This window comes from Aegilops tauschii, chromosome 1, assembly GCF_002575655.3.
Source record: "Aegilops tauschii subsp. strangulata cultivar AL8/78 chromosome 1, Aet v6.0, whole genome shotgun sequence".
Taxonomy (NCBI): domain Eukaryota; kingdom Viridiplantae; phylum Streptophyta; class Magnoliopsida; order Poales; family Poaceae; genus Aegilops; species Aegilops tauschii.
Window position 1 is genome coordinate 333471359 of NC_053035.3, and position 26673 is coordinate 333498031.

Consider the following 26673-nt stretch of genomic DNA (forward strand, 5'->3'; position numbering starts at 1 on the left):
TAGAGCGAGACTTAGAGTCATCTAGATTTAGTGTATAAACTTGCATCGACGTAACCTTTTACGACGAACCTTTTGTCACTTCCATAATCGAGAAACATGTCCTTATTCCACTAAGGATAATTTTGACCGCTGTCCAGTGATCTACTCCTAGATCACTATTGTACTCCCTTGCCAAAATCAGTGTAGGGTATACAATAGATCTGGTACACAGCATGGCATACTTTATAGAACCTATGGCCGAGGCATAGGGAATGACTTTCATTCTCTTTCTATCTTCTGCCGTGGTCGGGCTTTGAGTCTTACTCAATTTCATACCTTGTAACACAGGCAAGAACTCTTTCTTTGACTGTTCCATTTTGAACTACTTCAAAATCTTGTTAAGGTATGTACTCATTGAAAAACTTATCAAGCGTCTTCATCTATCTCTATAGATCTTGATGCTCAATATGTAAGCAGCTTCACCGAGGTCTATCTTTGAAAAACTCCTTTCGAATACTCCTTTATGCTTTGCAGAATAATTCTACATTATTTCCGATTAACAATATGTCATTCACATATACTTATCAGAAATGTTGTAGTGCTCCCACTCACTTTCTTGTAAATACAGGCTTCACCGCAAGTCTGTATAAAACTATATCCTTTGATCAACTTATCAAAGCGTATATTCCAACTCCGAGATGCTTACACCAGTCCATAGATGGATCGCAGGAGCTTGCATATTTTGTTAGCACTTTTAGGATTGACAAAACCTCCTGGTTGCATCATATACAACTCTTCTTTAATAAATCCATTAAGGAATGTAGTTTTGTTTATCCATTTGCCAGATTTCATAAAATGCGGCAATTGCAAATATGATTCAGACAGACTTTAAGCATAGATACGAGTGAGAAACTCTCTCATCGTAGTCAACACCTTGAACTTGTCGAAAACCTTTTGCGACAATTCTAGCTTTGTAGATAGTGACACTACTATCAGCGTCCGTCTTCCTCTTGAAGATCCATTTAATCTCAATGGCTCGCCGATCATTGGGCAAGTTAATCAAAGTCCATACTTTGTTCTCATATATGGATCTTATCTCAGATTTCATGGCCTCAAGCCATTTCGCGGAATCTGGGCTCACCATCGCTTCTTCATAGTTCGTAGGTTCGTCATGGTCTAGCAACATAACCTCCAGAACAGGATTACCGTACCACTCTGGTGCGGATCTTACTCTGGTTGACGTACGAGGTTCAGTAATAACTTGATCTGAAGTTCCATGATCATCATCATTAACTTCCTCACTAATTGGTGTAGGAGTCAGAGGAACAGATTTCTGTGATGAACTACTTTCCAATAAGGGAGCAGGTACAGTTACCTCATCAAGTTCTACTTTCCTCCCACTCACTTCTTTCGAGAGAAACTCCTTCTCTAGAAAGGATCCATGCTAAGCAACAAATGTCTTGCCTTCGGATATGTGATAGAAGGTGTACCCAACTGTCTCCTTTGGGTATCCTATGAAGACACATTTCTCCGATTTGGGTTTGAGCTTATCAGGATGAAACTTTTTCACATAAGCATCGCAACCCCAAACTTTAAGAAACGATAACTTTGGTTTCTTGCCAAACCACAGTTCATAAGGCGTCGTCTCAACGGATTTTGGTGGTGCCCTATTTAACGTGAATGTAGCTGTCTCTAATGCATAACCCCAAAACGATAGTGGTAAATTGGTAAGAGACATCATAGATTGCACTATATCCAATAAAGTACGGTTATGACGTTCGGACACACCATTATGCTGTGGTGTTCCAGGTGGCGTGAGTAGTGAAACTATTTCACATTGTTTTAACTCAAGACCAAACTCGTAACTCAAATACTCTTCTCTACGATCACATCGTAGAAACTTTATTTTTCTTGTTACGATGATTTTCCACTTCACTCTGAAATTATATGAACTTTTCAAATGTTTCAGACTTATGTTTCATTAAGTAGATATACCCATATCTGCTCAAATCATCTGTGAAGGTGAGAAAATAACGATATCCGCCACGAGCCTCAATATTCATTGGACCACATACATCTGTATGTATGACTTCCAACAAATCTGTTGCTCTCTCCATACTTCCGGAGAACGGCGTTTTAGTCATCTTGCCCATGAGGCACGGTTCGCAAGCATCAAGTGATTCATAATCAAGTGATTCCAAAATCCCATCAGTATGGAGTTTTTTCATGCGCTTTACACCAATATGACCTAAAGGGCAGTGCCACAAATAAGTTGCACTATCATTATTAACTTTGCATCTTTTGGCTTCAATATTATGAATATGTGTATCACTACGATCGAGATCCAACAAACCATTTTCGTTGGTGTGTATGACCATAGAAGGTTTTTATTCATGTAAACAGAACAACAATTATTCTCTAATTTAAATGAATAACCGTATTGCAACAAACATGATCAAATCATATTCATGCTCAACGCAAACACAAATAACACTTATTTAGTTTCAACACTAATCCCGAAAGTATAGGGAGTGTGCGATGATGATCATATCAATCTTGGAACTACTTCCAACACACATCGTCACCTCGCCTTTTACTAGTCTCTGTTTATTCTGCAACTCCCGTTTCGAGTTACTACTTTAGCAACTGAACCAGTATCAAATACCGAGGGGTTGCTATAAACACTAGTAAAGTACACATCAATAACATGTATATCCAATATACCTTTGTTCACTTTGACATCCTTCTTATCCACCAAATAGTTGGGGTAGTTCCGCTTCCAGTGACCAGTCCCTTTGCAGTAGAAGCACTTAGTCTCAGGCTTAGGACCAGACTTAGGCTTCTTCACTTGAGCAGCAACTTGCTTGCCGTTCTTCTTGAAGTTCCCCTTCTTCCCTTTGTCCTTTTCTTAAAACTAGTGGTCACGTCAACCATCAACACTTGATGTTTTTCTTGATTTCTACCTTCGTCGATTTCAGCATCACGAAGAGCTCGGGAATTACTTTCGTCATCCCTTGCATACTATAGTTCATCACGAAGTTCTACTAACTTGGTGATGGGGACTAGAGAATTCTGTCAATCACTATTTTATCTGGAAGATTATCTCCCACTTGATTCAAGCGATTGTAGTACCCAGACAATCTGAGCACATGCTCACTAGTTGAGCGATTCTCCTCCATCTTTTAGCTATAGAACTTGTTGGAGACTTCATATCTCTCAACTCGGGTATTTGCTTGAAATATTAACTTCAACTCCTGGAACATCTCATATGGTCCATGACGTTCAAAACGTCTTTGAAGTCCCGATTCTAAGCCGTTAAGCATGGTGCATTAAACTATTAAGTAGTCATCATATTGAGCTAGCCAAACGTTCATAACGTCTGCATCTGCTCTTGCAATAGGTCTGTCATCTACCGGTGCATCAAAGACATAATTTTTCTGTGCAGCAATGAGGATAATCCTCAGATCACAGATCCAATCCGCATTTTTGCTACTAACATCTTTCAACATAATTTTTCTCTAGGAACATATCAAAAATAAACACATGGAAGCAACAACGCGAGCTATTGATCTACAACATAATTTGCAAAATACTATCAGGACTAAGTTCATGATAAATTTAAGTTCAATTAATCGTATTACTTAAGAACTCCCACTTAGATAGACATCCCTCTCATCATCTAAGTGATTACGTGATCCAAATCAACTAAACCATGTCCGATCATCACGTGAGATGGAGTAGTTTCAATGGTGAACATCACTATGTTGATCATATCTACTATATGATTCACGCTCGACCTTTCGGTCTCCGTGTTCCGAGGCCATATCTGCATATGCTAGGCTCGTCAAGTTTAACCTGAGTATTCCGCGTGTGCAACTGTTTTGCACCCGTTGTATTTGAACGTAGAGCCTATCACACCCGATCATCACGTGGTGTCTCAGCACGAAGAACTTTTGCAACGGTGCATACTCAGGGAGAACACTTTTATCTTGAAATTTTAGTGAGAGATCATCTTATAATGCTACCGTCAATCAAAGCAAGATAAGATGCATAAAGGATTAACATCACATGCAATCAATATAAGTGATATGATATGGCCATCATCATCTTGTGCTTGTGATCTCCATCTCCGAAGCACCGTCATGATCACCATCGTCACCGGCGCGACACCTTGATCTCCATCGTAGTATCGTTGTCGTCTCGCCAACTTATTGCTTTTACGACTATCGCTACCGCTTAGTGATAAAGTAAAACTATTACATGGCGATTGCATTTCATACAATAAAGCGACAACCCTATGGCTCCTGCCAGTTGCCGATAACTCGGTTACAAAACATGATCATCTCATACAACAAATTATATCACATCATGTCTTGACCATATCACATCACAACATGCCCTGCAAAAACAAGTTAGACGTCCTCTATTTTGTTGTTGCTAGTTTTATGTGGCTGCTACGGGCTTAGCAAGAACCGTTTTTACCTACGCATCAAAACCACAACGATAGTTTGTCAAGTTGGTGTTGTTTTAACCTTCGCAAGGACCGGGCGTAGCCACACTCGGTTCAACTAAAGTGAGAGAGACAGACACCCGTCAGTCACCTTTAAGCAACGAGTGCTCCGAACGGTGAAACCAGTCTCGCGTAAGCGTACGTGTAATGTCGGTCCGGGCCGCTTCATCTCACAATACCGCTGAACCAAAGTATGACATGCTGGTAAGCAGTATGACTTATATCGCCCACAACTCACTTGTGTTCTACTCGTGCATAGCATCAACGCATAAAACCAGGCTCTGATACCACTGTTGGGGAACGTAGTAATTTCAAAAAAAATCCTACGCACACGCAAGATCATGGTGATGCATAGCAACGAGAGGGGAGAGTGTTGTCCACGTACCCTCGTAGACCGACAGCGGAAGCGTTATCACAACGCGGTTGATGTAGTCGTACGTCTTCACGATCCGACCGATCAAGTACCGAACGCACGGCACCTCCGAGTTCTACACACGTTCAGCTCGATGACGTCCCTCGAACTCCGATCTAGCCGAGTGTTGAGGGAGAGTTTCGTCAGCACGACGGCGTGGTGACGATGATGATGTTCCACCGACACAGGGCTTCGCCGAAGCTCCGCAACGGTATTATCGAGGTGTAATATGGTGGAGGGGCGCACCGCACACGGCTAAAATATCGTATATCAAGTGTGTTCATGGGGTGCCCCCTGCCCCCGTATATAAAGGAGCAAGGGGGAGGCCGCCGGCCTAGGGAGGAGACGCGTGCCAGAAGGGGGAGTCCTACTCCCACCGGGAGTATGACTCCTCCTTTCCTTGTTGGAATAGGAGAAGGGAAGGGAGAAGGAGAAAGTAGGAAGGAGGCGCCCCCCTTCCCTAGTCCAATTCGGACCAGATCATGGAGAGGGGGGCGGCCACCTTTTGAGGCCTTTCTCTCCTTTCCCGTATGGCCCATTAAGGCCCAATACGAATTCCCGTAACTCTCCGGTACTCCGAAAAATACCCGAATCACTCGGAACCTTTCCGAAGTCCGAATATAGTCGTCCAATATATCGATTTTTACGTCTCGGCCATTTCGAGACTCCTCGTCATGTCCCCGATCTCATTCGGGACTCCGAACTCCTTCGGTACATCAAAACTCAATAAAACTGTCATCGTAACGTTAAGCGTGCGGACCCTACGGGTTCGAGAACTATGTAGACATGACCGAGACACCTCTCCGGTCAATAACCAATAGCGGGACCTGGATGCCCATATTGGCTCCCACATATTCTACGAAGATCTTTATCGGTCAGACCGCATAACAACATACGTTGTTCCCTTTGTCATCGGTATGTTACTTGCCCGACATTTGATCGTCGGTATCTCGATACCTAGTTCAATCTCGTTACCGGCAAGTCTCTTACTCGTTCCGTAATACATCATCCCGCAACTAACTCATTAGTCACAATGCTTGCAAGGCTTATAGTGATGTGCATTACCGAGTGGGCCCAGAGATACCTCTCCGACAATCGGAGTGACAAATCCTAATCTCGAAATACGCCAACCCAACAAGTACCTTTGGAGACACCTGTAGAGCACCTTTATAATCACCCATTTACGTTGTGACGTTTGGTAGCACACAAAGTGTTACTCCGGTAAACGGGAGTTGCATAATCTCATAGTCATAGGAACATGTATAAGTCATGAAGAAAGCAATAGCAACATACTAAACGATCGGGTGCTAAGCTAACGGAATGGGTCAAGTCAATCACGTCATTCTCCTAATGAGGTGATCCCGTTAATCAAATGACAACTCATGTCTATGGCTAGGAAACATAACCATCTTTGATTAACGAGCTAGTCAAGTAGAGGCATACTAGTGACACTCTGTTTGTTTATGTATTCACACATGTATTATGTTTCCGGTTAATACAATTCTAGCATGAATAATAAACATTTATCATGATATAAGGAAATAAATAATACTTTATTATTGCCTCTAGGGCATATTTCCTTCAATATATCATTCATCACATCCTTCTGGCCATATCACATCACATGACACTTGCTGCAAAAACAAGTTAGACGTCCTCTAATTGTTGTCGCAAACTTTTACGTGGCTGCTATAGGTTTCTAGCAAGAACGATTCTTACCTACGCCAAAACCACAACGTGATATGCCAATTTCTATTTACCCTTCATAAGGACCCTTTTCATCGAATCCGATCCGAGTAAAGTGGGAGAGACAGACACCCGCTAGCCACCTTATGCAACTAGTGCATGTCAGTCAGTGGAACCTGTCTCACGTAAGCGTACGTGTAAGGTCGGTCCGGGCCGCTTCATCCCACGATGCCGCCGAATCAAGACAAGACTAGTAACGGCAAGTAAATTGACAAAATCGACGCCCACAACAACTTGTGTTCTACTCGTGCATAGAAACTACGCATAGACCTAGCTCATGATGCCACTGTTGGGGATCGTAGCAGAAATTTAAAATTTTCTACGCATCACCAAGATCAATCTATGGAGTCATGTAGCAACGAGAGAGAGGAGTGCATCTACATACCCTTGTAGATTGCGAGTGGAAGCGTTCAAGAGAACGGGGTTGATGGAGTCGTACCCGTCGTGATCCAAATCACCGATGATCCTAGCGCCGAATGGACGGCACCTCCGCGTTCAACACACGTACGGTTGGGAGAGACGTCTCCTCCTTCTTGATCCAGCAAGGGGGGAGGAGAGGTTGATGGAGATCCAGCAGCACGACGGCGTGGTGGTGGAAGCAGCGGGGATCTCGGCAGGGCTTCGCCAAGCTCAGCGAGAGGGAGAGGTGTTACGGGGGGAGAGGGAGGCGCCAGGGGCTTGGGGTGCGCAGCCCTCCCTCCCCCCTCTTTATATAGGGGCCCTGGGGGGCGCCGGCCCCTAGAGATCCAATCTCAGGGGGGGCGGCGGCCAAGGGGGGAACTTGCCCCCCAAGTCAGGTGGGGCGCCCCCCACCCCCAGGGTTTCTAACCCTAGGCGCAGGGGGGAGGCCCATGGGGGGCGCACCAGCCCACCAGGGGCTGGTTCCCTTCCCACTTCAGCCCATGGGGCCCTCCGGGATAGGTGGACCCACCCGGTGGACCCCCAGGACCCTTCCGGTGGTCCCGGTACAATACTGGTGACCCCCGAAACTTTCCCGGTGGCCGAAACTGGACTTCCTATATACAAATCTTTACCTCCGGACCATTCCGGAACTCCTTGTGATGTCCGGGATCTCATCCGGGACTCCGAACAACTTTCGGGTTACCGCATACTAATATGTCTACAACCCTAGCGTCACCGAACCTTAAGTGTGTAGACCCTACGGGTTCGGGAGACACGCAGACATGACCGAGACGACTCTCCGGTCAATAACCAACAGCGGGATCTGGATACCCATGTTGGCTCCCACATGCTCCTCGATGATCTCATCGGATGAACCACGATGTCGAGGATTCAAGTAATCCCGTATACAATTCCCTTTGTCAATCGGTACGTTACTTGCCCGAGATTCGATCGTCGGTATCCCAATACCTCGTTCAATCTCGTTACCGACAAGTCACTTTACTCGTACCGTAATGCATGATCCCGTGACCAACCACTTGGTCACATTGAGCTCATTATGATGATGCATTACCGAGTGGGCCCAGAGATACCTCTCCGTCATACGGAGTGACAAATCCCAGTCTCGATCTGTGCCAACCCAACAGACACTTTCGGAGATACCTGTAGTGTACCTTTATGGCCACCCAGTTACGTTGTGACGTTTGGTACACCCAAAGCATTCCTACGGTATCCGGGAGTTGCACGATCTCATGGTCTAAGGAAATGATACTTGACATTAGAAAAGCTCTAGCAGACGAACTACACGATCTTGTGCTATGCTTAGGATTGGGTCTTGTCCATCACATCATTCTCCCAATGATGTGATCCCGTTATCAGTGACATCCAATGTCATGGTCAGGAAACCGTAACCATACATTGATCAACGAGCTAGTTAACTAGAGGCTCACTAGGGACATATTGTGGTCTATGTATTCACACATGTATTACGATTTCCGGATAACACAATTATAGCATGAACAATAGACAATTATCATGAACAAGGAAATATAATAATAACCATTTTATTATTGCCTCTAGGGCATATTTCCAACAAGAAGGATTATATAAACTCATGTAAGGACCCGTCACCTTTGACCGGGCGCCGTCATCATCACTGCTTCGCACCGCCGAGCCGGTCGGCCATGGCGCGCCGACCCAGACGCCGCCACGGTTCGCCAAGATCGACTTCGCCACCTATGACGGCACGGAGGACCCCCTCAACTGGCTCAACCAGTGCGACCAGTTCTTTCGCGGGCAGCGCACCCTCGCATCGGAGCGTACCTGGCTCGCCTCATACCACCTCCGCGGCGCGGCACGAACCAGGTATTACGCCCTCGAGCAGGACGAGGGCGCCATGCCCCCTTGGGAGCGCTTCCGCGAGCTCTGCCTCCTTCGCTTTGGGCCTCCGGTTCGCGGGAGCCGCCTGGCGGAGCTCGGCCGCCTTCCCTTCACTTCCACGGTGCAGGACTTCGCCGACCGTTTCCAGGCCCTGGCATGCCATGAGTCGGGCGTGACGGCGCAGCAGCGGGCCGACCTCTTTGTCGGTGGACTTCCGGATCACATCCGCGTGGACGTGGAGCTTCGGGGACCCCAGGATCTCCAGTCGGTCATGTACTACGCCCGCGCGTTCGAGCGCCGCGCGGTGGCCATCCAGCAGGAATCACCGTTCCGGACCGCTGGGTCGCTACCCGGGCCGGATTCCGCGCAGGGTCGGCCTGCGCAGGCTTCTGCGGCACCCCTCGCCGCGACCGCGGCGCGCCCGTTCCGCCAGCTCACCTCAGCCGAGCTACTCGAGCGTCGCCGCCAAGGGTTGTGCTTCAACTGCGACGAGCCCTACACGCCCGGCCATGCCTACCCGCGACTCTTCTACCTGGAGGTTACAGACTACATTCCGGAGGACGCCGTCGCCGCCGACCTGGCCGCCCCAGCTGTCGAGAAGGTGTTTGACGCTGGTTGATTGCCTCGAGGAGTTCCGCAAGCGCTTCCCCACCTTACAGCTCGAGGACGAGCTGTTTGTGCAGGCGGGGAGAAGTGTTATGGCCGGTTTAGCTAGGCCCACCGGGCAATCTTAGCCCACAAGTTATCTTAGGTTAATTCTTATGCAAGTTATCTAGGTTATAAATATAGGCTATAAGACTCTTTTTGGAATCAAGCAATAAGAATATTATTATCCCTATTGCCCGGCTCCCAGAGGAGCCGGAACCCTAGCCGCCGCCGCCATCCTCCTCCTACGCGACGGCGCCCAGCCGCCGGCGCGCCCGCTCATCGCCTCGCCCTACTCCATCCTTCCCCTACAACCTACGGAGCAGGTCCGGTAGGATCCCTGGTTCTACCAGTGATGCAGCTAACTTGAGACAACAAACAACCCAACTGAAGGCTGGACAAAATTTGGTGCAGAAGAGTAACAATTACTTGCAATAATTCAGTCTATATAAGATGCTACATTTGATAATGTGCTGCTCTGATTAATAACAAATGCCTATTACAAGACACAACTACACTGATTACAGCTATCTCAGATTCAAAATTATATTTAAACGACAGTGGCGACTCACAGAGTTTATTAATCCTTCAACAGAGTGCAGATATTTCCCGTTCCATTTGGAGTCCAAAACCCACAAACACAGGAGTCAGTAAATAAAACATCACATGATACTGCAAAACCAGTTACACTTAGAACAGCCAGAACTTCATAGCTTCCATGGATACACAAGTACACTTGTTTATGGGACAACCTCCAGCAACAAATGGACAGAACATTTGAAACTTAATATTCAAAGAGATTGGCATTCAAAAGCACAACTGTAGGCAAAGAAGAGACAATCCACTATGTTCCTTTCCACGCAATTGGATCAGATCCAGTGGCAGCATATGAGATCAGACAAACAAGCAGGCATGTTTAAAATCAGATTGCTAACTTCCATTGATGATGATAACAAGATGATGCCATCACATACATCACACCATAACACAACCGTCCACGAGCCTTACTACCACAGACACGGGCTAATAAGAAACTAACACAACTCTACACCTCAACACCAGATCAGACACTGGGGAGCAGGAAGCAGCCTAGGCCCTCTCGCCACGGATGCGGCGGGCGAGCTGGATGTCCTTGGGCATGATGGTGACGCGCTTGGCGTGGATGGCGCAGAGGTTGGTGTCCTCGAAGAGCCCGACGAGGTAGGCCTCGGCGGCCTCCTGCAGCGCGGAGACGGCGGAGCTCTGGAAGCGGAGGTCGGTCTTAAAGTCCTGTGCGATCTCCCGCACCAGGCGCTGGAAGGGCAGCTTGCGGATGAGCAGCTCGGTGCTCTTCTGGTACTTGCGGATCTCCCGGAGCGCGACGGTGCCGGGGCGGAAGCGGTGGGGCTTCTTCACGCCGCCGGTGGCCGGGGCGGACTTGCGCGCCGCCTTGGTGGCCAGCTGCTTCCGCGGCGCCTTGCCGCCGGTGGACTTCCTCGCCGTCTGCTTCGTGCGGGCCATCGGGAGTGGAGGACTTGCTTCGTGGGCGCGGAGAGAGGATTGCTTCGGAGGTTTGGGGTTGGAATGAGGAACGATGGAAGGATTCGGGGCTCCTTTTAACGAGAGGGGGCGGCCCGGTGGGCGCGAGTCTGGGGAATTTTCCGCTCTTTCGGCGCTCTGTGTTTCGGGAGAGAGGCGAGTTTCGAGCGTTGGATCTGCGAGCCATGGATGGTGAGGATTTCGTTTCGGGTGAGGCACGCGGATCGTGGGCAGCGATCCGTGGCGTGGGTGTTCCTCGGCTCTGGTTGGTTGGTTGCAGCTGCGTTGCCTTTTGTTTTTTTGGATTGCCTGCTCGGGGCGGCCGCTATTGTGGGCTTGGGCTGCGTCGGCCTCTCTTCAGTTCAGACCAGTGGCGTGATCGAGGATGGGCCGAAATTTCTTCCCCACGTTTCAATTCTTCTGCCAGGACCGGACCAGCCGTCGTGCCGGCCTGGGATCCAGACTCTGTTCCTATGCCTCAAAAAAAAGTCAGAACGAGTCACCTCACTGGCTCACTTCTGTGTACTGATATGGTGCAGATTATATCTGGCAAAGAGTTGCTTGTACGTACTGTGCACAAGCACCAAGAAAACCCTACACGAGTCAATGAACATCAGGAAATGAAGAAGAGGAAGAAGAAGACATCTATATACCGGGCCATATCGCCGAGGAGATGGCGGATCTGACTTGGAAGTCACGTGCACCCTCATGGTGCAGATTTTTCACTTGGTTGGCCCTCAGGGATAGGTGTTGGACGTCGGATCAACTTGCAAGGAGAGGGCTGCTGCACCAGAACGCGTGCCCGTTTTGTGACCAGGAGGAGGAAACAATTAACCACATTCTACTCACTTGCGTCTTTGCTAGGACTACTTGGGTGAGGATCTGTGAGGCCTTGGGCAAGCCGGATTGGACCCCATCTCAACAAGACACGCTGGCGGAATGGGCAGTTGCCAAGCGAGGATTAGATGGCATGAGCATGAAAGATCTTCGTACTATTGTTGCGCTAGTATGGTGGGAGTTGTGGAAGCATAGGAATGCAATTATCTTCGATGGAGCGCGCCCTTCAATAGAGTTTCTACTAGGGAGAGTGAGGCAGAGGGCCCAGTGTGGGCATCTGCCGGGCTAATGAAAGGGAATGTAGCTCCCTTCTTTAGTAGGATGGAGAGGTGGGAGACGCGTGAGGAGTAATATGTACTAAGTACTGTGTAATTGTGGTGGAGGCTTTCTTTGCCTTTTTTCTTTAATATATGATATGCACACCCGTGCATATTCGAGAAAAAAATATCACCGAAGAGAACAGGCAAACACATTTAAAAGTGCAGCACATTTAGCAGCCGTCGTTGCTTTATTTGTTCGTCAGGCATGTCAATTGAATTGACAGTTGTGCCGTATATGGTCTTTCTACTGCTTCAAAGCAAGTCCCCACTGCAACTTCCCTGGAAGGTTCATCGTACTCCTTCCCTTCAGAATCACATCTGTCATTCAGATAAATCGATATTCATAACTGACCCGGCAGATACCAAAAATGAAACAGGTAAAGGCACACAAAGCAACGAGGCTACATTGCACCTCAGCCGCCACTCATCGTATGGCTGGAATATACAGGAAGACCATGTAATTATTTTTACGTGCATGTTGTTATATATATAGTGAAGATTTTATCGTCCACCTAAGGCTATGTTCGGTTAGCCCCAGCCCTGCCGAGATCGGGCCCAAACCGCGCCGATCCCCGTGGGTTTCACCCCGGCTGGGGGCGGATCCCGATCTACGAGTAGCTTATAGGAGCCCGGTGTGGATTGAGCCCCTCCCAAATCCGTTCGAAACCGCGTGGAAACCGCAGGGAAATGACCCACGCGTCCCACCTCGTGGAAACAAACCTCGTCCCTCTCTCCTGAAAACGGTTACGCTATCTCCCTCTCTCGATTTTGTGGCTGACAGGAGGGAGGAGATCTCGGGAGGAACTAACCGAATAGAATTTTAAACAAAGAGATTTTTGGGGAGGGTGTTGGCGGGGGGTGGGTGACATCAGGGGATTCACCCAATCCCTGCAGGGGTTGGTTCCTCGTGGGGGAGGAAACCACAACAACCGAACATAGCCTAAAAGAAAAGAAAAACATTACCTATCGTCTCTGATTCCTGTCTGTTTGCCAATGATATATCCATTGCCCTGTGGTACAATTATCTTGTTCTCTGCTGCATCAAGGGCATTAGCATCATTGTAGTGATGCTATTTTTTTCTTTTAAATGTACTAGTTCAATCATTTGCAGTATCCACTAGCATTGCTTATAAACCTTCTGTCATACTGCACCTTTTTGTCGCTAATGATTACCTCTACTGAGCAATGCCACAGCCTCTCTGGAATGTTGACAATTTGATTAAGCTTTAGCTGAATCTTTAGTCTCTACAATGCACCAAACTAATATCAACTTTTGGATTCTCCAATAAAGTAACTGAAATAATTTGTAAGGTACTAGTAGATTATTCATGTTGATGTTGATATTCACTGCAAGGCTAAGATCCTTTGGCATCCGCTGTCGCGGCAGCTGAAGACGATGATTTATATAGTCAACTTGTCTGGTGTGCCATAAACTTACTCTTAAGAAGAAATACTGGCAGGTGGTAATTGTTCTCCCTGTGATACTTTTCCTGCTCCGCAGGCTAAGGTGCCAGTTGGTCGAGGAATGGTCAAACATACAGTATCTGAATGGCAATTCAGGGTATTAGCATCCTAGTATGTGATGCGATTTTTTCCTTCTAAATGTACTAGGTCAGCTCCTTATCATCAGTATTTGATAGCAGTGCTAATAAATCTCATGTTAAACTACACAGTTTTTTTGCAAATGATTACCTCTGTCGAACAATGCCAAAGCCTCTCTGGGATGCTGACAAATAGCCTTTAAAATTCTTACTTTTTTGTTGAGTTTGCGTAAATATATTATCATAAAACTAGCTACCAGAATACTTCTGTTAACTAATGATGATTTAGAGACTCAATAAACTGTTAATGATTTAGAGACATTAAAAAATGCTATTGGACAATGATGCCAAGATGTTTACAAACTGGTGTTCCTGGTAGCACATCTCAGAGAAGGATAAATACGACAGAGGGACTGATAACGAACACACGTCCAAGTTGTTTTCAAATGAATTGCAGCCTTCAGGGTGCAACCTATCACCAGAATTTATTTTCAATCATAGGATTTTGTGATCAATGACTGCCCAAGAACATGATTGTAAAGATTCTTCCCTCCCATTAACAGTCATAACTTATAGCTCAATCTGGTAAGTGGTATCTTCTGATGTTAGTTAGAATCTTGGTAATACTTGGTGTATCAGGTGCTGGATTTTTATTTTGTTCCTTGTGGACGAGTAGGCATCATAGTCTCTATGCTGCACCGATCTCAATTTTGGGTTCTCTAGAAAAATAACTGGATTATTCATGTTAATGTTAATTAGTTATGCATTGTCAAGCTAACTTGGCTAGCATTGAGATATTGCTAGGGAATATAAAGGCCACGGGAGAAGAGTTGTTGTTTGGATGATTAAACTAGTGGAAATTGCTACCTAAGTTATCTGATACCTGGAATCTGTAGAAAAGAAACATATATTTTATTTTATTTTAGTAACTGAAGCTTTTGACTTATAGGGAGAGTCTAAGTAGGTGCGCAGTAGCAGCGGCACTTGATATATGTACTTTCCCTGCTAGGCTACTATAGTTGATTAGCATGTGTGTACTTAGCCTGTTAAAATCTTTACGGCAGTGAGTTACAACTTACATCAGTGATATTTATTTCTGTAAGGGTTTCACATTTCAGGAAAGATATACCTGTGGTGAAGAAAAAAGGCGTGTCCAGGAGGACAAGGATGGAGCGCTCTGCTTCAAATTATCAGCATGCCGTGCAGATTTGCTTACCTAGAATGTTGACAAATTAGTATAGCATTTTAGCTGAATCTTTAGTTTCTACAATACACCCATATCAATTTCTGGATTCTCCAACAAAGTAACTGAAATAATTTGCAATGTGGTAGGTTATTCATGTTGGTTAGCTATTCACTGCCAGCCTGCTTAAAACAATGAACTGTATAGTTGAATTGTCTCTTGTGCCATAAACTTACTCTCAGTTGAAGAAGAAGAAAACATCACCTATCTCAACTATGAAAAAGAAATGCAACCTTTGATGGGTTATCTTGTCCTAAATGTCAATACAGGGTATTAGCATCCTATTATATGGCAGGTGCAGTATGATAAAAGATCGGCATTGTATCTTGAAAACCATGCTTGTTCAACCTCCATATATCTTCGATGCACAGAAATATGTAGCAGTTTCTAAGAATGAAACCAGTCCTCCCACAGATGAACTTAAACTGCTCTTCAGTAAACGATTGGAAACATGAGCCGGGCTTTCTTCTTGATGGTTTCAGGATAGCCTCCATACCCCTGCGGAAAAAAATATCAGACCACCAAAATCAAGAAGGTAACCTAAAAGGGGGAAACAAAGAACTAACCAGCCAGTCGTGAAGTCAAACGATCTCTGAATTGCTGCAGTATTTGCAGAGCAGGATGATAAAAGATGGTTCAAGAAGTTGTAGATGTTCACGCAGTTGTTGCCCTTGTATGTAGCTTGCAATGCCAGTATTTTCTTAAGAGATTTGGCATCTTTATGTCATAAAGATTACCAATGTCTCCTTCATTGTTATTTTTCAGAATATCTGGTCGCTGGTTTATCTCCAAAGATCATGGTACAAATTCATCAGGTACTTGTCTTTGGAGCAACCTGCAAGAGAAACGTGTGCCAACCACCAAGAGCAACAGTGTACAGAACCTCAATTGAGCTCCCCACAATGCAGCTGATTCTAAGAAATGTCAAACAAATGGGACAGCCGATCTGGTTTCTTCAGCCAAATTGCCATGACATTTCCCCAAGTCTCCAAAAGAAAACATACATCACTTACCATCGCATAGCGCAGTTCGGTCAGAAAGCTAGGCCATGCATCAAACGAGTAACTAGTTAAGAAATCAGAAACGAGGGTTCCCAAGAGATGCATATCACATCGTTTACTATTTCAGATCGGTACATGACACGGCAACATCAGCAATCAAACCAAAAATCAGCATTCCACCAGTTTTAGATACACGGCAGCCAACTACAGTTCCTGAGACGCAAACATGGCAATCTAAGAGGAGGTGAACTTGGTGACGGCCTTGGTGCCCTCGGAGACGGCGTGCTTGGCGAGCTCGCCGGGGAGGACGAGGCGGACGGAGGTCTGGATCTCCCGGGAGGTGATGGTGGGCTTCTTGTTGTAGCGGGCGAGCTTGGCGGCCTCGCCGGCGAGCTTCTCGAAGATGTCGTTGATGAAGGAGTTCATGATGGACATGGCCTTGGAGGAGATGCCGATGTCGGGGTGCACCTGCTTGAGCACCTTGAAGATGTAGATCTTGTACGTCTCGACGCTCTTCTTGCCCTTCTTCCGGCCCCTCTTCTCGCCGCCCTCCTTGGAGGCGGTCTTGCCCGCCGGCAGCCGCTTCTCGGCCTTGGGCTTCTTGGCCGCCGGGGCCTTCTCGGCCTTCTCCGTCGTCGGCTCCTCCTCCGCGGGCTTCTTCGCCGCCAGCTTCTTCTCCGCCTTGGGGGCCATCGCTGCTGAGGTTGATTTGGTGTGGGGGATTCTCCGCCTGGGTGGGTTGTGCGTGCTGGAACTGGAAGAAGGTGGGGAATTTGTTTGGAAGGAGATGTTGCGGAACAAGCTGCGGGAGGGCTGGGTTTATACAGAGGGGGAGGTGGGCGCTGATTGGTGGATAGGTGGGTGCCCCGGATCGGTGACGTGGAACCGTGCGATGCGTTCGGCGCTGTTTTCTGTGGACGGGCGGGATGCGTTTCGGCGCGGATCGCTGTTCCTGGCGAAAAGACACGGGCGGGAACGGAAAGGCCAGAGCGCGCGACCGCGAGAATGGTTTGGATTTCTTTCACCACTCTATCTTTTCTTTTTCCTGGTTTCCTCTCATGGTTTTACCGGTTTAATTAAAAAGCGTAAGAATGTTCGCGAATTCAAAAATATTCGTGGATTCGAGAAAATGCAAACTCGAAACAAAATGTCTGTGAACTTAAAAATATTCATGAATTGAAAAAGTTCATGCAAAATAGAAAAGATGTTCGCGGATTGAAAAAATGTTCACAAATTCTAAAATGTCTGTACATTTGAAAAATGCTGACAAATTTGAACAAAAGTTCACGCAAAGTAGAAAAAATGCCCGTGGATTCAAAAAAATCATGTATTAAAAAATATTTGTGAATTCAAAAAATGTTCACGAATCTGCTGTTCGCCAATTCAAAAAATGTTTGTGAATTTAAAAATGTTCGCGTATTTTAAACAGTTCACTAATTCAAAAAATAATTCGGATATAGAAAAAATGTTCACTGATTTGAAAAAAAAAGCAAAAAATGAGAAATGTTCACTAATTCAAAAGAAATCATAGATTTGAAAACAAGTTCATCAATTTGAATAATGTTCACAAAATTGAAATGGTTCACTATTTTTCAAATTTCCCGCAATTTCCAAATGGGAAGGCCCATATGCCATCGAATAAGTTTTCTGTTCTAGAGCTATCAAGATAAATAACGTTGAAGGAAATAAACCAAGAGTAGTTAATGGGCAAAGACTTAAACATTATATTGCAGGTAATCCCATTAACATTGATTCCGACGTTATTCAAGTAATTACACCGAAAGAATACATAGAAGAAAAGACTTCAAAATTTTGAAAAAGGAATAGGTATGTGATAATGTAAGTAAACTGACTCGGAAAATTCCATAAAAAATATTTTCATCTGTTTTGGAATATTTTAATTATTTTTGGGAAAAATAAATAGTTGTGGCGGTGCCCGAGAGGCCCACATGGACAAGGGGTGCTGACACCCCCTGGTCGCGCCACCTGTCCATGTGTGGGGCTCATCCCCCCCCCCCCCCACACACACACACAACTCCATTTTCTTCCCGTATGCTTGTCATGCAAGGTAAAATTCCTATAAAATCCCTAGGACGATCTGACCTCCGTATTGCAAGTTTTCCTCTTGTTTTCGTTTCGAGCTACTTTCTACCAGGGGTTCGAGGTCAGGTTCATCATGCCTTTTTCCTCCTCCAACAACGTTGAAGATGATGCTCAAAAGTTGAAGGATGGGATTGAAAGTGAGCTGATGGAGGACGTTACGTTCGAGGAAGAATCGAGGAACTCCGTAGAAGCTCAAGCACCGGAGTCTGGCCAAGAGACTCTGGCCAGCATCTCCACTACCCCCATCCTAGGACCTCGAAGACGGTGAGAATTGATTTCAAGGCATTAGAGGGTTCTATCTCAAAGAAGCCCTCACCTAGGTTACAAAGGAACCCTTCTCATAATTTGGTTCACAATTTTGGATTTGAGCATACGTCTCGTTTGCCCATACCCTCCAATTGAACATCTCCCGTCCAAGTGAAAGTGATGCGGGAAAGAAAAATCCATGAGCACCAGAAAACAAGGATATTATGCACGAAGTTAAAATAATATTATCATGATACAATGCTTGCTTCACAAGATTCAAGACCTGAAGGAGATCCTTTTGGATTTCATCAAGGAGAGCAACTATGCATCTTCACCACCTCCATCGCCAAAGAAGAAATCTTGAGTACTTGGGTATGGGCACCACCCTTGGCTTGTTCCAAGCTTGGGTGAGGTGCCCCGGTATCGTATCATCATCACTTTTTATCACCAATATCTATCTTAGTTCGATCCTTAGTTATATCATTATTTAGGAAAAGTTATAATATGAAATAGTTTGCAACGTGTGTTAACATTCCTTTGTGTTTTCGTTGTATCCGTTGGTGAGAGTATCTACAATAAAGATAGTTTGAGTATTGTGCTTGCTTTTCCGTTATTGCGTATCTTAGCATTGCAATACTATTTCATATGCTTATCTCATGGGGAGTAGTGGCTTTACATTGGGTGTAGGAAGTAAAATCTATTGGAATTTAACAAACATGGCATTGGTCATTTGAACATTTTATGAAAGATTAATATAAAAAGAGAGATTTCACATGCAAATCTTTTGACATATTTTGTGATTGTGAACCCTTGTTAAATATTTTCACACTTGATCAAATGTTTGATGTTGGACAAGAAAGACAATGTAATGAGTTATGTTTGTGCATATTTGCATAGAAGTTATATTGTCATGGATCCTCGTGAAGGAAATATGCCCTAGAGGCAATAATAAAATTGTTATTTATATTTCCTTATGTCATGATAAATGTTTATTATTCATGCTAGAATTGTATTAACCGGAAACTTAGTACATGTGTGAATACATAGACAAACAGAGTGTCCCTAGTATACCTGTACTAGACTAGCTCGTTAATCAAAGATGGTTAAGTTTCCTAGCCATAGACTTGTGTTGTCATTTTATGAACAGGATCACATCATTAGAGAATGGTGTGATGGACAAGACCCATCCGTTAGCTTAGCACTATGATCGTTTAGTTTATTGCTATTTCTTTCTTCATGACTTATACATGTTCCCATGACTATGAGATTATGCAACTCCCGAATACCGGAGGAACACTTAGTGTGCTATAAAATGTCACAACGTAACCGGGTGATTATAAAGATGCTCTACAGGTGTCTCCGATGGTGTTTGTTGAGTTGGCATAGATCGAGATTAGGATTTGTCACTCCGATTGTCGGAGAGGTATCTTTGGGCCCTCTCGGTAATGCTCATCATTATAAGCCTTGCAAGCAATGTGACTAATGAGTTAGTCATGGGATGATGAATTACGGAACGAGCAAAGAGACTTGCCGGTAACGAGATTGAACTAGATATGGTGATACCGACGATCGAATCTCGGGCAAGTAACATACCGATGACAAAGGGAACAACGTATGTTGTTATGCGGTTTGATCGATAAAGATCTCCGTAGAATATGTAGGAGCCAATATGAGCATCCAGGTTCCGCTATTGGTTATTGAACGGAGATGTATCTCGGTCATGTCTACATAGTTCTCAAACCCGTAGGGTCCGCACGCTTAACGTTCGATGACGATTTGTATTATGAGTTTATGTGATCTGATGTACCGAAGGTTGTTCGGAGTCCCGGATGAGATCACGGACATGACGAGGAGTCTCGAAATGGTCGAGACATAAAGATTCATATATTGGAAGGCTACATTCGGACACTGGAATGGTTTGGGTCGTTTCCGATAAGTTTCGGAGTACCGGGGGTTACCGGACCCCCCCCGGGAAGTTATTGGGCCTCATGGGCCTAGTGGTGGAAGAGAGGAGGCAAGCCAAGGTGTGGCGCACGCCCCCTAGCCCGAACCGAATTGGACTAGGGCTAGGGGGCGCCCCCCCCTTTTCTTCTCTCCTCCCTCTCCTCCCCCCCACCCCTTCTCCTTGTGGAAGTAGGAAGGGGGTGAATCCTACTTGGAGTACAACTCCCCCCTCCCTTGGGCGCACCTCCTCCTGACCGGCCTCCTCCTCCCTACCTCCTTTATATAAGTGGGGAGGGGGCACCCAAAGGCACAATAGACAATCTCTTAGCCGTGTGCGGTGCCCTCCCTCCACAGTTTTCCACCTCGGTCATATCGTCGTAGTGCTTAGGCGAAGCCCTGCGTCGGTAACTTCATCATCACCGTCACCACGCCGTCGTGCTGATGAAACTCTCCCTCGACCTCAACTGGATCAAGAGTTTGACGGACGTCACCGAGCTGAACGTGCGCAGATCGCGGAGGTGTCGTGTGTTCGGTACTTGGATCGGTTGGATCGCAAAGACGTTCGACTACATCAACCGCGTTACTCGCTTCCGCTTTCGGTCTACGAGGGTACGTGGACACACTCTTCCCGCTCGTTGCTATGCTTCTCCTAAATAGATCTTGCGTGATCGTAGGATTTTTTTTGAAATACTACGTTCCCCAACAGTGGCATCTGAGCCAGGTCTATGCGTAGATGTTATATGCACGAGAAGAACACAATGAGTTGTGGGTGATAATAGTCATACTGCTTACCAGCAACGTCTTACTTTGATTCGACGGTATTGTTGGATGAAGCGGCCCGGACCGACATTACATGACCATGTTCATGAGACTGGTTCTACCGACGTGCTTCGCACACAAGTGGCTAGCGGGTGTCTGTTTCTCCAACTTTAGTTGAATCGAGTTTGACTATGCCCGGTCCTTGTTGAAGGTTAAAACAACACACTTGACAAAAAGTCGTTGTGGTTTTGATGCGTAGGTAAGAACGATTCTTGCTAGAAGCCCGTAGCAACCACGTAAAACTTGCAACAACAAAGTAGAGGACGTCTAACTTGTTTTTGCAGGGAATGTTGTGATGTGATATGGTCAAGACGTGATAAGATATAAATTGTTGTATGAGATGATCATGTTTTGTTAAAGTTATCGGCAACTGGCAGGAGCCTTATGGTTGTCCCTTTATTGCATAAGATGCAAGCGCCATATAATTGCTTTACTTTATCGCTATGCGATAGCAATAGTTGCAAAAGCAATAGTTGGCGAGACGACCATGTGACGAGACATTGAAGATCATGGTGTCATGCCGGTGACTATGGAGATCATGACGGTACTTTGGAGATGGAGATCAAAGGAACAAGATGATGATGGCCATATCATGTCACATATTTTGATTGCATGTGATGTTTATCTTTTATGCATCTTATTTTGCTTAGTACGATGGTAGCATTATGAGATGATCCCTTACTAAAATTTCAAGGTATAAGTGTTCTCCCTGAGTATGCACCGTTGCGACAGTTCTTCGTGCTGAGACACCACGTGATGATCGGGTGTGATAAGCTCTACGTTCACATACAACGGGTGCAAGCCAGTTTTGCACACGCGGAAATACTCGGGTTAAACTGGACGAGCCGGTGGATGAACAGGACCCCGTGGAGGGGTGGATGAATGTAATGCCCGGATAATTATGCTACAGTAATCCCATGCTAATGATGCCATGTCACCGCAATTACTGTTGTTAACCTCCCGATGATTCAATCACATTTGATTTCAAAATTCAAAATTAAATCAAACAGCAAAAGTAAATAAAAGAAAAAGGAGAAATCAAACAAAAAACAAAAAAAGGAGACCCCTTGGCCAATTGGGCCAACAGGCCTAGCTGGCCACCCACGCGGCCCACCCCGTCCTCCCTTATCCCCCACGCCCCAAAATATCTGCAGATAGCCCCCCCCCCCACGATCTCCTCTCCTCCCGTATGGATCGAGATCGGGGCAGCGAGCCCCGACCACCTCGTCGTCGCCCCTCGCCACCTCACAGGCACCCGCCTCTCCGTCTCCTCCCGCACGGCGCGCCCCGACCCTGCGCCTGCCCCTAACACCGTCGCCGAACTGCCCCGCCCCGCCTCTCCATCGTCGGTCGTCGCCTCGTCCTCGCCCCGCCGTCGCCGGACCACCCCAAGCCGCCTCGAGCCCACTGCCCCCTCCCTACAGCTTCGTGGTGAGCTGTCGTGCCGGTTGCTCCACCCCTCTCCTTCCCACTCTCTGCTCCCGTACTTCCGCGCGGTCGCCGCTCGCGCCGCGCGACCCGGCCACGCCCGATGCGCGTGCCCGCACATCGCCGTCCTCCCGATAGCAGCGCTCGCCGCGCCCCCTTGCACGCCCACCTCTGGCCGCTGTCGCTGCCCGCGACCTCCCTGCCTCGCCTCTGCTGCCTGCGCGGGGCCACTGCGCCTGTTGCTGTCGCCCGGCCACCGCGACCGCTGCCGTCCCTTGCTGCGCCGCTCTGCCTGTTGCTTCCGCCGCGGGTAGCCGCTGCCGCTGCCGTCCCTTGCTGCGCCGCTCTGCCTGTTGCTTCCGCCGCGGGTAGCCGCTGCCGCTCGCCTCACCTGCCACTGCGGCAAGCCCCGCCGTGGCCACGGCCTCACCCCGCCCTGGGCAGACTACGGGCGCCCGTTACGCCCGCGCCCGCTGCCCGTTAAGCCGCATCCGCCCCGGATGGCCTTTAGGACACTTACACGTGGGGCCCAGTCCCCAGGAACTCTTAAAAAGATATAAAAAAGTAAATAATTATTTAATCAATTAAATAAATTAATTAATTACCTTAATTAATCCTGATAATTAACCTGCTATTTACCTGTTAGTTAAACTATGACAATGACAGTGGGACCCACATGTAAGTTTGACCCAGTCAACAACCCTGTTGACTGCTGACATCATGCTGATGTCATGATGATGTCATAACCCTGTTTTCCATTTTATTTAAATCTGTTATTCCAAAATGATATAAATTTTTTAGAAAATCATAGGAAATAATCCGTAACTCGGATGAAATTTTTTTCTACATGAAAGTTGCTCAGATCGACGAGACGAATCCGAATACGCAGCCCGTTCGTCTACCACACATCCCTAGCATAGTGAACATGCAACCTCCCCCCCGTTTCATATGTCCAAAAATGCCAAACTCTGGGAAGACATTCCCGGATGTTTTCCCCCTTCGCCTGTATCGCATAGCACCGTGTTAGAACACCCTAGCTCTGTTTGTAGTCCTGTCATGCATTTGTTTGCTTGTATTTACTGTTTCTACCCCCTCTTCTCTTCGGTAGACCCCGAGACCGATGCTGATGCCGCTGTGATCGACTACGTCGACGACGACCCTTCTTCCCTTTCATCGGAGCTTCCAGGCAAGCCCCCCTTTGATCATCCCGATATCGCCCATTCCATTCTCTCATGCTTGCATTAGATTTTGCTACTGTTATTGTTTGCTCCTATTCTTATGCATAGCCTGCTTTTGTAACCTGCTTATTGTTACCTTACTTGCTTATCCTAAACTGCTTACTATAGGTTGGTTAGTGATCCATTAGTGACCCCCACCTTGTCCTTGTTGCCCCTGCTTCATCATTGACGACTCGAGCAACGTGATCGACGACCAGAGCCCGACGCCTCACGTCACATTACGCCCCTTTTGTTGCTTGACTCTGCAGAGCTACTATCGAGTGCCGAGGGTGAGACCTCACAACGCACTCCCGATGACAACTCTATAGTGTAGCTATTCGGTCGTGGTCATCGAGGGTGATTCCTCCTTGACCATTCCCGATACGACTCTGTTGTGCAACCCCTCAAGTGTGAACCTCGAGGGTGGTTCCTCTTTCGTTCACCTTGATGATTACATTGAGTGGAATTCACCGAGGGTGATTCCTCGGGTTTTCCCCTTGATGTTTGGACACACCGTTACCTTGACTTTACTTGAGACCTTTGGGAAAGTCGGGCGGGCCCGGAGAGCACCCGCAAGATGGTTACGAGGCACGACCGGGCAGGCAGGCCGCCCCCGAGTCGGCTGGGCTAGCCCTTGCTGTATTTCCTTGAGACGGGGCGACGGGGTCACATTATCGCGAGTCTCTGCTCGTCTCCGCAAGCTAATAATACACTATGGTTTGGGTAATTGTTCTGAGTTGGCCTTTGGCCTTTACACACTAACCACCATGCGAGAATAGTTATGGGCCTCGACGATGTAGTATCAGCTGAAGCTTTGTCAGACGTCCAGTTCAGCATTGCAGCACGGCTGGGTCGGCGCCATCGGGGCAGCCTGGATCCGCCCTGCATGCAACGACCCGGAGTGCAACAGGCGATGGGCCCAGACCCCGGAGTGCTTAGGATGTAGACCGGCGGGGACCTCTCTGCTGAGCCTAGGTAGGGCTACGACGTGTTGATCTTCCGAGGCCGGGCATTGACCCAGAAAAGTGTGTCCGGCTAGAGTAATCAAGCGTGTTGGAAAACGTGGTGCACCCCTGTAGGGAAGTTATATATTCGAATACCGTGTCCACGGTAATGGATGTTCAGACTTATATCATGATATTTTACAACTAGAAATGGATACTTGGATATGTGGCTCCGGGATTGCTTTCTCGCAGGGAGTCGAGGAAGGATCTCTGGGCATTAATGCTACAACATGCTTTTTAGTTATAAACTGCTATTCTTTACTCTTCTACATGTTGCAAGATGCTTGGACCTGCTTGAAGATGCTAGTCTTTGATAGGCTAGGCCTTCCCCTTTATTCTGGCATTCTGCAGTTCAGTCCACAGATACAGCCCTTCCATTTGATACCAATGCATATTTAGTATAGATCTGATGCTTGCGAGTACTTTGGATGAGTACTCACGGTTGCCTTGCTACCCTTTCCCTCTTCCTTCTTCTTTCCGATTGATGCAACCAAATGGTGGATCCTTGGAGCCAGATGCCACCGCCGACGGATACTACTACCCGGAGGCCGCCGAAGACCAGGAGTAGTTAGGAGGTCCCAGGCAGGAGGCCTTGCCTCTTCGATCATTGATGTTTGTGTTTGCCTTCTTAAGGCAGTCTTGTCTAACTTTATGTCTGTACTCAGATATTGTTGCTTTCGCTGACCCTTGTGTATCGAGCTATGTATTCGAGCCCTCGAGGCCCCTGGCTTGTAATATGAAGCTTTATTATTTCAATTTGTGTCTAGATTTGTGTTGTGATATCTTCCCGTGAGTCCCTGATCTTGATCGTACACATTTGCATGTATGCTTAGTGTATGGTCGAATCGGGGGCGTCACAAGTTGGTATCAGAGCCGACTGCCTGTAGGAACCCCCCTTTCCAACTCCTTGGACGAAGTTGAGTCTAGTCTTTGGAAAACTGATTTACTAACATGGTTGTGTGGCTTACGGGCCCACGCCGCCATTGGGTGGTATTAGGATCTTTTACTCCTCGCCTATACTCTGGGACTCTATTCTCTCTTTTATTCGAGTTAAATGATTTTGCTAACTCTATCCTAGGTTCTCGTGATCACATCCATCCGGAGATTTGTAATACGCCTTTCTTGAGTTGAGGGCCAGGATCTGCTTCACATTGTTCACGGGCCGCAGGATCCTTTTATCAAGGGCACCCTGCATCATCCCCTGTAGATTCCTCGCTCTAGTGGTTTTCTCCGACGTTGATATAGCCTTTGCTATGTCCCGTTGTTGTATCCCTCCATCGCGTGCAAGCGTGCCGCCTAGTATGTCTAGGATGATTCTCTTGTCCGAACTCATACTAACAACGTGTAATTGGCTCTGTATATGTATCTGTATGTCTGTCACGACCCCGATCCTAAGTCATACCTGTCAGCGTTCTGGGAACGGGGGTCCCCAGACTTTCCTGCCTGTGGCCCACGGCGTGGCTAAGCCAGCAGGCCACACGGCCCATCTTCATCGACAAGGCACCCAAGACCCTCGCGAGGGGCCAAGCCTCGCGAGGCAGACAACGCAAGACCTCCTTAGGAGTGGCCTAGTCAGGCAGGCTCACGAGGAGCGGAGATATCAAGGCAGGGCAAACCTCACGAGGCTCTCGTGACGTGAGCCATGACGATCGGCGCCAGGCGGGTGCCAGCGCGCGGAGCGTCCTTGTTTCCTCTTTGGTGCTAAGGAGGCCAGCGCAGGCGAAGAGTACCGAGGCATCAGGCAAAGGTTGCCATATCGGTGCAACGAGACCAAGACCAGAAGGATGTCAAGACAGAGGTCATCGTGGAGCCCAAGACGGCGTCACCACCAGAGCCTTTCGCAGGCGAAGACCGCTTTTGTCAGGATAGCTTGTACTAGC

General features: G+C 47.1%; 2 protein-coding genes across 2 annotated transcripts; both read right to left on the reverse strand.

Moving 5' to 3' along the window:
• Positions 1-10487: 10487 nt before the first annotated feature.
• On the reverse strand, positions 10488-11147 carry LOC109733850 (histone H3.2). The gene has a single exon (XM_020293064.4). It carries the CDS (start codon positions 11070-11072, stop codon positions 10662-10664), a length of 411 nt encoding a protein of 136 aa, XP_020148653.1. The 5' UTR covers positions 11073-11147; the 3' UTR covers positions 10488-10661.
• A 4974-nt stretch (positions 11148-16121) lies between these two features.
• On the reverse strand, positions 16122-16829 carry LOC109733849 (histone H2B.1-like). The gene has a single exon (XM_020293063.4). The coding sequence runs from the start codon at positions 16723-16725 to the stop codon at positions 16267-16269; it is 459 nt and encodes a 152-aa protein (XP_020148652.1). The 5' UTR covers positions 16726-16829; the 3' UTR covers positions 16122-16266.
• Between the last annotated feature and the right edge of the window lie 9844 nt (positions 16830-26673).

Excerpts from the sequence above, each read along its gene's own strand:
- LOC109733849 (XM_020293063.4), bottom strand. The coding sequence starts at position 16,725 with ATGGCCCCCAAGGCGGAGAAGAAGCTGGCGGCGAAGAAGCCCGCGGAG.
- LOC109733850 (XM_020293064.4), bottom strand. The coding sequence starts at position 11,072 with ATGGCCCGCACGAAGCAGACGGCGAGGAAGTCCACCGGCGGCAAGGCG.